The 13098-nt window shown below is 49.3% G+C and overlaps 1 protein-coding gene across 1 annotated transcript; it reads left to right on the plus strand.

The window, feature by feature from the left end:
• Positions 1-423: 423 nt before the first annotated feature.
• Positions 424-12872, plus strand: LHFPL5 (LHFPL tetraspan subfamily member 5). Its single transcript, XM_008151976.3, has 4 exons — positions 424-835; positions 5398-5634; positions 11087-11111; positions 12392-12872. The coding sequence occupies exons 1-3, from the start codon at positions 424-426 to the stop codon at positions 11095-11097; spliced, it is 660 nt and encodes a 219-aa protein (XP_008150198.1). The 3' UTR covers positions 11098-11111; positions 12392-12872.
• The last annotated feature ends 226 nt before the right edge of the window (positions 12873-13098 follow it).

Genomic DNA, 13098 nt, shown 5'->3' on the forward strand with positions numbered 1-13098 from the left:
TCCGCGCTTACCCTGGGCGGCGCGGCCCCACCCGCACTCCGGGCCCCTCCTCCCGGACCCCGGGCGCTGTCCGCGGTGCTGAAGCGGAGCTGTCCGAGGCGGGAGGAGGGCCCGGCCAAGGGGCGGAGCCTCCGGAGCCCCGAGCGGAAAACCGGGAGGGGCAGGGCGGCGCCGGCGGCCCGAGACCCCCGCGGGCGGGAGAGGAGGCAGGAGGCCCGAGGCGGCCGGCGGAAGCGGACACAGGCACCTGGACAAGCTCCTGAGGGCGCCAAGGTCGTCCTCCTCGTCCGATAACCCTCTCCTCTTCCTTGGAGGAACCCTCACCTCGAGCCCCGACCTCAGCCTGCTCCCCAAACCCGGCTGAGGAGCGGCCGCTCTGGGCCTCCCTCCGCGGACACCGACGCCCAGCCCCGCGCCCCCGCCATGGTGAAGCTGCTGCCCGCCCAGGAGGCGGCCAAGATCTACCACACCAACTACGTGCGCAACGCCAGGGCGATCGGCGTGATGTGGGGCACGCTGACCATCTGCTTCTCCGTGCTGGTCATGGCCCTCTTCATCCAGCCCTACTGGATCGGGGACAGCGTCAACACCCCGCAGGCCGGCTACTTCGGCCTTTTCTCCTACTGCGTGGGCAACGTGCTGTCCTCCGAGCTCATCTGCAAGGGCGGCCCCCTGGACTTCTCCTCCATCCCCTCCAGGGCCTTCAAGACTGCCATGTTCTTTGTGGCCTTGGCCATGTTCCTCATCATTGGCTCCATCATCTGCTTCAGCCTGTTCTTCGTCTGCAACACGGCCACAGTCTACAAGATCTGCGCGTGGATGCAGCTGGCTGCTGGTGAGCAGGGCTCCTGGGCGGGTGGGGCGGGGGCCCACCCCAGGCCACAGGTGCAGCTGCACATCCCGTCCTCTGAGGAGGCTCTGCGTCCCCCACTCAGCTCGCCTCCTTCAGCCCCTCCCTACTCGCTGCTCTATAGAAGCTTCTGAGAAGGAGAGGCTTGGCTGAAATGGAAAGCACCGTGGAGACCAAATTATTCAACAGCCTTATCTTGCAATTGAGGACCTGAGGCCCAGAGAAGGCAGTGACTCGCCCAGGAGCACAGAGCTAGCTGGTAGAAGAAATCGGGTGTCCTGACTCCCAGGCCTTTACACCAGAGACTGCAGCTGCCCTGGGAGGGAGGGAAAAAGAGAGCTTCCATTGTCAGCTGTGTGGAAGGCAACCCAACTGCCAGGCAGAATAGCGATGCCAGTCAAGCCCACTCTAAATGCCCACATCCCCCACTTCTGTGTATTTGTTCCTTCTCCTCCAGGATCCCCAGATCCCTGCCCTCACTCCTTCCCTCCCACCCAGACTGCTCTCAGGGGAGACGCTACGGCCAGCCCTGGATTTAAAATGTTATGTGCATGTGGCCTTTCCCATAGAAACTTGCATTTAACTTCTCTCTTTCGTTGTGCAGTGGAAGTCTCTGTTCCCTCATTATAGGGTTCCGTGCTTGAGGAAGTAAGTGGAAGACATTGTGTGATGTGGAGGGGTGCTGTCTAGGGTCTCTAAGACTATGTAGGGCAGGTGGTTACTCTCGATGCTCAGAGGCAAGACCTTCCAAGCCCCCTTCCCCTGCTCCTAGCTCTGGCAGGACTCAGTGGGCCAGCTGGTCCTACTCTCATCCAGAGCTCAAGAAAAGATGGCCTAAGACATTGTCCGCAGCCCTTGGTCCCTCCCCACCCCAAGGACTTCACTCATCCTGTCCGTACTGGGGAGATGTCCAGGACAGCTGGGGACTGTGGACAAGAGTGAAACGGCTTGGACATGGTTGGCTAGAATGAGAAGCAGTGTTATCCTTAACAGAGGGAATGAAACGGATCAGAATCCCAGACAACTACACACACAGACTCAAGACTGTCAGGGTTGGAGTGGACCCCAGAGAGCTGTAGCCCTCTGCCCCCCAATAATAGATAAGAATTGGGGCTGAGAGAGATGATAAGAGCTGGCCAAACTGTAGCAGGTCAGCTGGCAGCCAAGAGCTTAGGAGAACGAAGGCAGAGTTGCACACTTACGCAGTACAATGATTTGCAGAGTCCTATCACGTGTATCACGTGGAGGACCCTCATCACGATGCAATGAGGAGGGTATTCCTCCCATTTTACAGGCAAGGCTCCTGCGGTAACTTGTCTTGGAGCACACAGGTGGTGAGGGACAGAGCCTTTGGTTTCAGATCTTGTACCCAGGCCTTTCACCAGGCTTCAGAGCTGTCTCCCCCTACCCGCCCTCCCCCATCTCCCTTTCCTCTGTAGTCTCTCTATAAGATGAGGAAAAGGCTGGGGCAGCAGTGAAGCAAGCCTCGGTGGGCAGTGGGGAGGAAGAAGGGAGAGCGAAGGTTTAGCAGTTTTGTGACAAAGAGGAGTAGAATGGACCTTGACATGCTTGCCAACTGGCCTTGCATATTAGAGTTATGGGATGCTAGAATCACAGGCACCCCTCTCATTCTCTGCACTGCCCCTCCCCCAGCCTCCCACAACAGGTGTCACTTGCTGAACAGGCCGTGCTGGGAGGGCCTGGGTGCGGGAGGGGCCATCGGGCCATCCGAGCCAGGCAGGTCATGGAACTGGAGACACTGTTGGCAGAGTGGCCGGTGCCGTCCCATGAAACATTTATGCTGGGGGAGAGAAATGGTGTCCTGTTCCTTTCCTCAGTGCTGGGGAAGGGAAGATGAGCAAAGGGAGGGATGCGGGGCGGGGGGGGGGGGGGGGAGGGGGGCGGGGGCGGCCCACAGCCAGCAGCTGGGAGATGCACCTATTTGACGAGGCCTTAGCTGGTTAGCCAAGAAGCCCGGGACCAAGAAAGGGAGCAGGAGCAGGGAAACCTAACAAGGTTAAGTGAGCTCTGGATGCCAGGTGCAGACTGTGGTCCCAGCTCCCAGCAACGCAGGCAGGGCAAGCTACTTGTCTCTGAATCTCGGTAACCTCATCGGTATAATGTCGTTACAGTCCCTCTAGCACGGCTCTTGCAAGGGTGGGATGATGTAATGCATGCAAACATGGTTCACGCTCAGTGGGGGTCAGGTGGGGGCTCTGCCCTCACTGTTCTCTCCGGAACCCAGGCTGATGGAGTATCACCTGTCACTGGAGAAGGAGAGGGGCCTCTGGAAGGTCTCCCCGAGCTGTGAAATGCTCTAGCCTAGAAATGCACACATTTGATTGGCCAAAGCAAACCAGATGGCCTTGCCTAACTAACTTCAGGGGAGGAAGGTGGTCAAGGGTGTATGATTCTACTGTGCACCTGGAATATTGTGAACAGCTCTAATGACATCTACATCCATCAAGGATGCGTCCGTCTGACTTCAATGCCAATAATAAGAACAACAACTGATATTAGTTGGCCACTGAGCATGTACTAGATACTGCAGTAAAGTTTCTATACATATCACACTTGATCCTCATAACTCTGCTACGAGTCAGGCATCATTATCCCTGTTTTACAGATGAGAGAATGGGAGTCAGAAAGGGTAACTGAACTTGCTTACTACCTCGTACCATGCTGGCCACAATGGGGGTGACCCCGCAGTGCCTAGCACCCCAGGTGGGTGGTGGGGTGCATACAGAGGGCTTTGGTGCCCACAAGACCAACCTGTTTTCCGGTCAGAGCCCTGGGCTCTTTTCTGGAGCCCACAGGGCGATACTGTGAAGGGGGAGGAGTGATGGGGAGAAAAGCCCAGGAGGGCAGCGCCTTTCCTCGTTCACCTACGCATGAACATCTGTGTGTGCCACACCAGGCACCAAAGGCCGATCTCGTACCAACAGGGAAGCCCACAGGTTTTACCAGAGAGCTCGGGAGGGTCCCCCAACCCTAAATATCTTCCTGAAACACTTCTCAGTTTGTCGCCAAGTCTGAAATGTCACCACTAGACACATTCCGCCCTTTGGAGATGTCACAACCGGGAGTAGAGGGAATGAACGTTGAAGTCGAGAAAGTCAGGAGCCGTGAGTTCAGGTCTTGGCTCTGCCGTAGCTGGATGACCCAGCAAGTCACTTGGCTTCTCTGAGACCTCAGTTTTCTAACCTTAAAAGTGGGACATTACTGTATGGCCTTCTTCACAGAACTATTTTCAGGTCAAGAGAAACATGCAAGATGAAGGATTTTGTGATCTGGAAAAGGACTACACATATGACTTCCTCCTGTAAACAAACCAGAGGAAGGTGGATAGACTTGGGTGGGCGGTGGGCCACGTTCCTGTGCACTCGTTTGATCTGCTGGCCTTCCTCTCGGAGCTCGCCGAGCCCACGTTAGGTAACGCCGGGTGCTGTGAGGTGCTGTGAGGTGCACCTGGGTAGGCACAGCCTTGAGCCCAGAGAGCCTCAGGCCTGTGGAGCAGCGCCCGAGTCTGAAAGGGCCCCCTGCTGGCACGGCGGCTGTGCTCGGGGTACCTCAGTCACATCCCAGGATTGTGTCACCTGTCTGTGCCGTGTGGGGAGGCACGCAGAAGTGGGGGCAGGTGGGGAGAGTGGGCCCTTTGCTGTGAATGCTGTCACTGATGGGATAATGGTAGAAACACTCAGTGCCAAGTATGTGCCGGCCCTGTTCTGAGCACCTTTCCAGCGCTAACTCGCTGGAATCTCACTGCAATCCAAACAGTTGGGTATTGTTATCATCCCCTTTTTACAAATGAGGAAACTGAGGCTTAAAAGCGTAAGTGGCTGGCGGGAGTCACACAGCTGGTTAGCCAAGAGCTGGGCTTGCGGTGAGCTGTTCCTACTGAGACAGCCCCCACCCCGAGGAGCGCTTTCCGAGCTGGGGTCCGAGCCCACCCGGCCATGGAACCAGCGCTTTAACCGAATATCCCAGGGGTTCTCAAACTCAGGAAGTGTGGGCAGCTGCGTGGTGCTGCCCCGGAGGGTGAGGAGATCTGATGGCTTGAACAGGAGGTTCATGAAGGAAGCAGGCAGAGCCGGGCTGGACTTCTGTATTCAGTGAATTCAAGATCCCTGGGTTGAAGGACACACAACTACCCTTCCTGCTGTAAAAGGAAAACACTCCTAATAAGTGATGGCCTGACCTTTCTCACCACGTGTTTCAGAGATGTTGAAAAGAGAACAAAGGTGCATCTTAGGAGTGATGAGTTCTCTGGGCCGGGACGGGATTTTGGAGGGCTCTGAGGCTGGGTGAGCCAGCTGAGGGCCTGGGGGGAACCCCCTGTCCTGTGCAGAACCTGCCCTGGGCTCGGAGCCTCTCCCTGCCGCTCCCGCGGCTCCTGGGCGAGCTGCCCGGTGTCCCAGGATGGTCGGAGCTGCCCATGTGCCTCTCCAGGCTGTTAGCACAAGAAGGGAGGCGGCAAGATGACAGCAGTGCGAATCTGGTGTGGGCTGAGCACACCCAGCCCACACACCTGCCCTCTGCCCCTTCAGCCACAGGCCTGATGATTGGCTGCCTGGTCTACCCAGACGGCTGGGACTCCAGTGAGGTGCGGCGCATGTGCGGGGAGCAGACGGGCAAGTACACGCTGGGCCACTGCACCATCCGCTGGGCCTTCATGCTGGCCATCCTCAGCATCGGAGATGCCCTCATCCTGTCCTTCCTGGCCTTCGTGCTGGGCTACCGGCAGGACAAGCTGCTCCCTGACGACTACAAGGCCGATGGACAAGGTAACGCGCTCCCCAGGGAGGCGGGGCTTCCTCCCAGCCAGTCACCCAGGCTGGGCCCTGGCCCAGAGTTGGGGACACAGCCCTGGTCTCAGAGGCAAAGGCTAGCGGAGGGTTGCGATCAGGTCAGTCATGAGGGGGTGGCAGTGCTGTGGGGCAGAGGCTGTCCGATGTAAAAGGGTGTTCCCCGGCATTCCCAGGGAGTCCTGATCCAGTTGGGAGCCAGGCCTGCCTCCCCTAGAAAGCAGCCCTGAACTGCAGATGAGGGAGCCCGAGCTCCCGAGGTAGCCTGGGGGTTCTCCATATGCCCGTCCTGTTGGTTTCCTCACCCACAGCCTATACCCCTCAGTCACAGAAGGCAGTTGAAGCGACCCTGGAGGCCGGGCGGACCCGGAAGCCTCCGGACTGCTCCCCAGTGGCCTCCCGTCCTCCTGCGCTCCTGTCTCTCAGGAAGCCCTTCCTCCGTCTTGAGGGGCTAAGGCTGTCCCACACCCTGCGAGTCCTGAAGCGCCTACTCCCAGCAGGTGGCCACTGTCCGGGGCCTGTCCTACTTCAGAGACCTCTCTAGTTTCGTTCCCCATAGCCATCCTCCTATCACCCATTGACCTGAACTAGAGGACGCAGTCAAACTCCCTTCCCCTGGGACCAAAGACCTTCCCGGGGGCGGGGGGGGGGGGGGAACTGAAGCCCTCCAGGGAGACCACCTGGAAGTTCACAGAGAGGAGGAAGCAAAGGGGCACAGAGCTCGGGTCTTCTCTGGCTCAGCCCAGGGCCCACTTCTCTAGAGGGAAGTGATTGGGAACATCTCACCCTTCGAGAGACTCACAAACCTAAGTTATGTGGTTAAAGATGGAAACCAAATTCCTAGAAAGAGCTGCACCAAGGGGGAGAGAATGGGTCCTGGAGATGCTTAGGGCCTGGGTCCCTTGCAGACCCCATAAAGGGAAATGGAAGCAGTATTTACTGAGCCTCCTGTGTGTGCAGGAGTGAACAAGGTTCGTAGGGGCCGTTTTATTTAATCTTCACAGCAACCCCGTGAGGCAAGGTTGGAGAAGGGGATCCCAGCATCTACAGAGCTCTCTGCACTGAGGGTTCTTCCAGGGAGGCCTCGGCAGGAGCTGCTGGCGGCAGGCTTCCTGGCTCTCAGCTTCGAGACACTGGCACTGAGCATTTTTATATTACTCACTTGTGTTCTTTCTTTAAAATGTTTTTTATTGGTTTTTAGAGAGAAAGAAAGGGAGAGGGAGAGAGAGAAACACTGATGTGAGAGAGAAGCATTGATCCGTTTCCATCTGTACCCACCCTACCAGGGACGATCCAAAACCTGGGCATGTGCCCTGACCAGGAATCAAACTGGTGACCCTTCAGTGCATGGGATGATGCTCAATGAAGGGAGCCACACCAGCTGGGGTTCATTTGTTTGTTTTTCTCAGAAGAAATTCTTTGAACTAGAAAGAAATTTTAGTCACATAATTCCTCTTTCAAGTGCTTTCTTATAAAGAGATGGTTTTGTCCCTTTGACACTTAAAAAAAATATTTTGATTGATTTTAGAGAGGAAGGGAGAGGGAGAGATAGAAACATCAATGATGAGAATCATTGATTAGCTGTCTTCTGCCCGCCCCTCACTGGGGACTGAGCCCACTGCCCAGGCAGTGCCCTTGACAGAAATCGAACCCAGGACCCTTCAGTCCGAAGGTTGATGCTCTGTTCATTTAGCCAAACTGGCAGGGCCCTCTGACACTTTATTGACTGAAACATCAATTCACTATTCCCTCCTTCCTTCCCTCTCATTTTGACCCCATGAATCTTGTCTTCCATTTTCTCAGATTTTCTTCTCTGCATACTTCATTCTCCTCACTATCATACAGGATTTATTCCTTTTGTTTATTACCTGTTAGAAAACACTCACATGAACTTCTTGAATTCATCTAACTACTCAATGAAGTCATTATTCTTGCTAACAAAGCACAACATTGGGTCAGGAGAGCAGAGTTTGATTCCCAGTTCTTTCGAGCCACATTACCTCAGTGTCCTTTCCAGTAAAAAGGGGGTCATGAACCCCTGCTCTTGTTACTTCCATTATTGTGTGGCATAAATGAAACAATGAAAGCAGAAATGAAGACTTGCACCAGTATATAGTTGCTAATCTACTCTTTAGAGGTTAAGGAAGCAAAGTAAAGGAGTAAGGGCTTTAGAGTCATACCTGGGTTTAAAGTTTTGGCCACATTGTTAACTAGCTGTGTGACTTTGTAGAGGTTACTTAATTTCTCTGAGTCTCAATTTCCTCATCTGAGCCTCATTTCCATGGGGATAAGTAACCTACTTCAAAAGATTGTGCTCAGGAACAAGATAAAAATATCTGCTCTTGTGACTTCATTAAAGACTGTACTGGAGTTTACAACCAGTGCAATTAGTCAAGAAAAAGAAATAAGAGAACTTGAATTTGGAGAGGAAGAAATAAAAATAACTTTTTAAGAGATGATATAACTTTGCATATAGAAAGTTCTAAATAATCCACTAAAAAACTATTAAAGCTAATACACAACTTTAGCAAGGTTGCTGGATATAAGAGAAATGTACAAAATTCTAATGGGTTTGTATAACTCAAAATGAACAATTTGAAAATAAAATTAAAAAACAATTTCATTTACAATAGCATCAAAAAGGATAAAATGGAAAAATTTAACAAAAGAAGTGCAAAGTGTATACATGAAAAATTTTAAACATTGTTGAAAAAATGGCCTAAATACACTGAGTGGCCAGATTATTATGATCTCTGAACACATAATAATCTGGCCACTCAGTGTATATCCTATATAATAAAAGGCTAATATGCAAATTGTCCCCTCAACCAGGAGTTGGACCAGCAGGCAGGCCGGCCAACAGCCCATGTCCCCTCCCCCTGGCCAGGTTGGCTGGACCCCACCCATACACGAATTCATGCACCAGGCCTCTAATGTATATATACACTGAGTGGCCATATTATTATGCGTTCAGAGATCATAATAATTTGCCCACTCGGTGTAAATGAAAACATCCATGTTCATGGATCAGAAGACTTAATATTGTTAAGTTGGCAATATTACCCAAACTAATCTACAGATTAGATGTGATCGTTATACAAATCTCACCTAGCTTTTTGCAGAAATTGACAAGCTGATCTTAAATTCATATGGAAATGCAAGAGACCAAGAATAGCCAAAACCATCTTCAAGAACAAAGTCAGAGGATGGACATATCTTGATTTCACCACTTACTAAAAAAGCTACAGTAATCAAGATGGTGTGGTACCTGCCTAAGAATAGACACACAGTCACTGGAATAATAAAACTGAGAGACCAGAAATAAGCCCAAACATCTAGTGCTGACTGATTTTCAACAAGGATGCCAACACCATTAAAAGGGGGAAATAACAGTCTTTCAATAAATGGTGCTGGAACAACCAGATATCTACATGCAAAAAAAATTAAGTTGGACCATCCACCTTACATCATATATAAAAATTACTTCAAAATGGGCCAAAGACCTAAATGTAAGATATAAAACGCTTAGAGGAAAATGTAAGTGTCAATCTTCATGACCTTGGATTAGGCAATGGTTTCTTAGATATGACATCTAACACACAAGCCACCAAAAAACTCCCCTAAAACAGACAAATTGGATTTTATCAAAATTGAAAACTTTTTGCTTTAAAGGACACCATCAAGATAATGAAGACAACTCACATATTGGGAGAAAATATTTGCAAATCATAATTATAATTCTATTATCCAGAATATGTTAAGAACTCTTACAACTCAACAATAAAAATACAAATAACCCAATTTTAATTTATTATTATTATTTTAAAATATATTTTTATTGATTTCAGAGAGGAAGGGAAAGGGAGTTAGAAACATCAATGATGAGAAAGAATCATTGATTGGCTGCCTCCTGCACGCCCCCTACTGGGAATCAAGCCCGCAACTTGACTGGAATCCAACCTGAGACCTTCAGCCCGCAGGCTGACGCTCTATCCACTGAGCCAAACTAGCGAGGGTCAAAGAACCCAATTTTTAAAATGGGCAAAGGATTTGAATAGACATTTCTCCAATGAAGATGTACAAATGGCCATAAGCACATGGAGATACTCAACATCATTAGTCATTAGGAAAATGCAATTCAAAACCACAATGAGATGTCATTTCACACCTACTTGGATGGCTATAATCGAAAAGATGAACAAGTGTTGGTGAGCATGTGAGAACTTGGAACCCTCATACACTACTAGTGAAAATGTAAAATTTTGCAGTTGCTGTGGAAAACAGAATGGCAGTTCCTCAAACAGTTAAACATAGTTACCATGTGACTCAGCAATTCTACTCCTAGGTTTATATGCAAGAAAATTGAAAACATATGTTCACATAAAAACTTGTGCATGAATGTGCATAATAAAAAAGTGGAAAAAATTCAAATGTGTATTAACTGATGAATGGGTGAACAATATGTATATATCCATACAGTGGAATATTATTCAGTCATAAAAAGGAACTAAGTACTGAAAATGGCTACCATGTGAATCTTGAAAAAGTAACATTAGCCTGACTAGTGTGGCTCAGTGGTTGAGCGTCAACCTAGGAACCAAGAGGTCACGGTTCAATTCCTGGTCAGGGCCCATGCCAGGGTTGTGGGCTTGATCCCCAGTGTGGGGTGTGCAGGAGGCAGCTGATCAATGATTCTCATCATTGATGTTTCTCTCTCTCCCTCCCTCTCTGAAATCAATCAATCAATCAATCAATCAATCAATCAAATTATATTGAGAAAGAAGCCAGACACAAAAGACCATATATTACATGACCCCATTTATAAAAAAATGTTCAGAATAGGCAAACCCATAGAGACAGAAAGTAGATTTTAGTAGTTGCCTAAGGTTAGGAAGAGGGGCAAGTTGGGAGTGATGGTTAATGGGCACAGAGTTTCTTGGATGAGAACATTCTAGAATTAGCAGTGATGGTTGCACAACCTAGTGAATATACTTAAAACCATCAAGTTATACACTTTAAATGAGTAAAAATTTATGTTTAAAAGATTGTGCTGAGGTTTAGATAGTGCATATAAAACACTAACACTGCCTGCATATTATAGCTGATTAATCAATATTAGTTCTCTCCCCCTTCTTTCTGGTAACCCCACATTTCACATCATCCATTTGCCCAACCAATAAGGGCTCCTGTGCTCAGTTGCACAGACACCTGTGGTGCAGTGGTGAGGGGAGTGCAGTGGTGAGGGGAGAAGTCTAACTTGGACCTAAGGCCTGATGATGGAGACCATCTAGCAATATGGAATTACAAGCTGATCAATGTTATGAACAGAAATGCAAAGCTTCCTTGAGAATGAATGAGGACTTTGATGGGGAATTATCCTGAAAACAAGCCTTGGTTGTAAGCTAGCACCGTTCTCTCTTTCTCCTTGCAGAGGAAGTCTGAAGCAGCTGAAGGCGGTGAGTATTCCACAGGAAGGTTGTCTGCGTGCCTTGGATGGGCTGTGGCTTCTGACTCACTGAATCCTCAGCCGGAATGACTCATGCGTCTGGGCTTTGGGGGCTGCGAGGTGGCCTGGGGACCACCCAGGTAGGACTTGGCTGGTATCTGAGTCCTTCACTGAGGGGTAAACAGCAACCTTTTAGTTTTGCTTTTGTCTTGAGAAGTGGAAAAAGAGCAGAGAATTCAAAATAGGCAGTTTCATAAACTCATCTTTTTGTGGAGTGTGGCAGACAAGAATGCCTTTTCAGAAGTCATGACTGTAATGTGGACTCTGACTTTCAGAAAGAATTGGAAGTGATTTTTAAGAATAGAAAAACCTAATAAAATAGGAAACATAAGAGGAAAACAAATATCGCAGGAAGCTAGGCGAACAGAATTACTGTACTGATATTATATTTACTTCCATGCTTCCCGATAGCTGAGGCAAAAAGGCACGAGTGAACAATTTTAATGTATGCCTGAAAAAAAGCACAGCACATCAATATCTTTATTGTCCTTTAAGTTTCCAAAATGTGATTGAGCAAGAACATTAAGGAACACATTCTAAAGAACGATAACGAAAGAAAAGCCCAGGACAGTGCCAGCTCCCTCACAGCTGCCCTATAGCGGGGCAGGCCCTTTGTGTGGGTGGGAGGGAATATCTCCCTTCAAACTACGTTAATTTTTCCAAATTACCTCCCAATCTGTGACCATGTACATATACTTTTTTCAATAATTTAAAATTAGCATTGCACCTCCTTAGATGTTTCTCAGACTGCACCCAATTACCTGGGGATCTTGTTCAAGTGCAAGTTCTGACTCCGGGAGATCAGGCCACGGACACTGCCTTCTAACCAGCTCTCCGGTGGCGGGTGCGGGCATTGGATCACTCTATTAGAAATAATTTCTCATTTTCCCAATGTTCATTAAAGACTTTAAAAGTCGCCAATTGCTAAACTGGACCGTGGTTATCAGCCATTTTGGGTTGCCGTCATAGCTTTCCGATAGATTCTGGAGTGAGATTAGTCAAAGGTCGCTGCCTCTCTATGTCTCCTCCCCTTTTTTTGCACTACCTTTTATTTACATTTTAATGGACATGTATTTTTTTGAGGGGCATTGAATACTCTCATACACTAATAAGGAGAATGCACGCCTGGGTAGAAATGAATCAAAATGTGAGCATCCATGGAGTGTTTTTTTTCTCTTGGCTTTAAAAGTGTCAAATTTCACTATCTCAAACTCTGTTGTTGTTTTAAAGATCACAGGTCATCTATTTCCATGACACTGGAAACGTAGGGAATAGAATTCTTCAGAGATGAACTTGTTCCTGCCCGCATTCTGTCCGAGGCCCTTTGCTGCAGGATTAGAACCTGGCGGGCTCCTGAGAAAGCCACCCACTCTCTACAGAACTTTCCAGAGAAGCAGAACTGCAGTGACCACACCAACGATATTCAGACTCAGTCCCTCTCTCCTGATGGGGGCCCCAAGTTCTCTTCCGATCCCTTCAGACCTGCAAATTATTTTCCCTCTTGAGACCTCTCTGTGAAAGGTTTGAGTCTCCCACAGCCAGTTACCTGAAGGCCTCCAGCGAAGGCACATGGGACACTGCCCCTGGCTCTCAAGGGCATCTGAATAGGTGGTGGCTAAGTGAGCTGGATCACTTCAGGTTGAAGTTCTGAGGGGCCTTTGTGTCTTCTCACATTTTGCTCCTTATTGATGCTCAGGGGTGGTGAGGAAAAGAGGCCTCCGGAACCTGAGTCCATTAGGAAGCCTAATAAAGACTGGGTGAACATAGGATCTAAAATCTTGAGACTGAATTGATTTTTCCCCCCTTGGGACCCCAGATCACACCTTTTCACAAAACCCACACTGACCCAATCAGAACTGGACCCCAAATTCATAAATCTGCTTGTGTTCTAGTAATCTCTCTATATCTATATATATAAAAGGCTAATATGCAAAGTG

This window comes from Eptesicus fuscus, chromosome 10, assembly GCF_027574615.1.
Source record: "Eptesicus fuscus isolate TK198812 chromosome 10, DD_ASM_mEF_20220401, whole genome shotgun sequence".
NCBI lineage: Eukaryota > Metazoa > Chordata > Mammalia > Chiroptera > Vespertilionidae > Eptesicus > Eptesicus fuscus.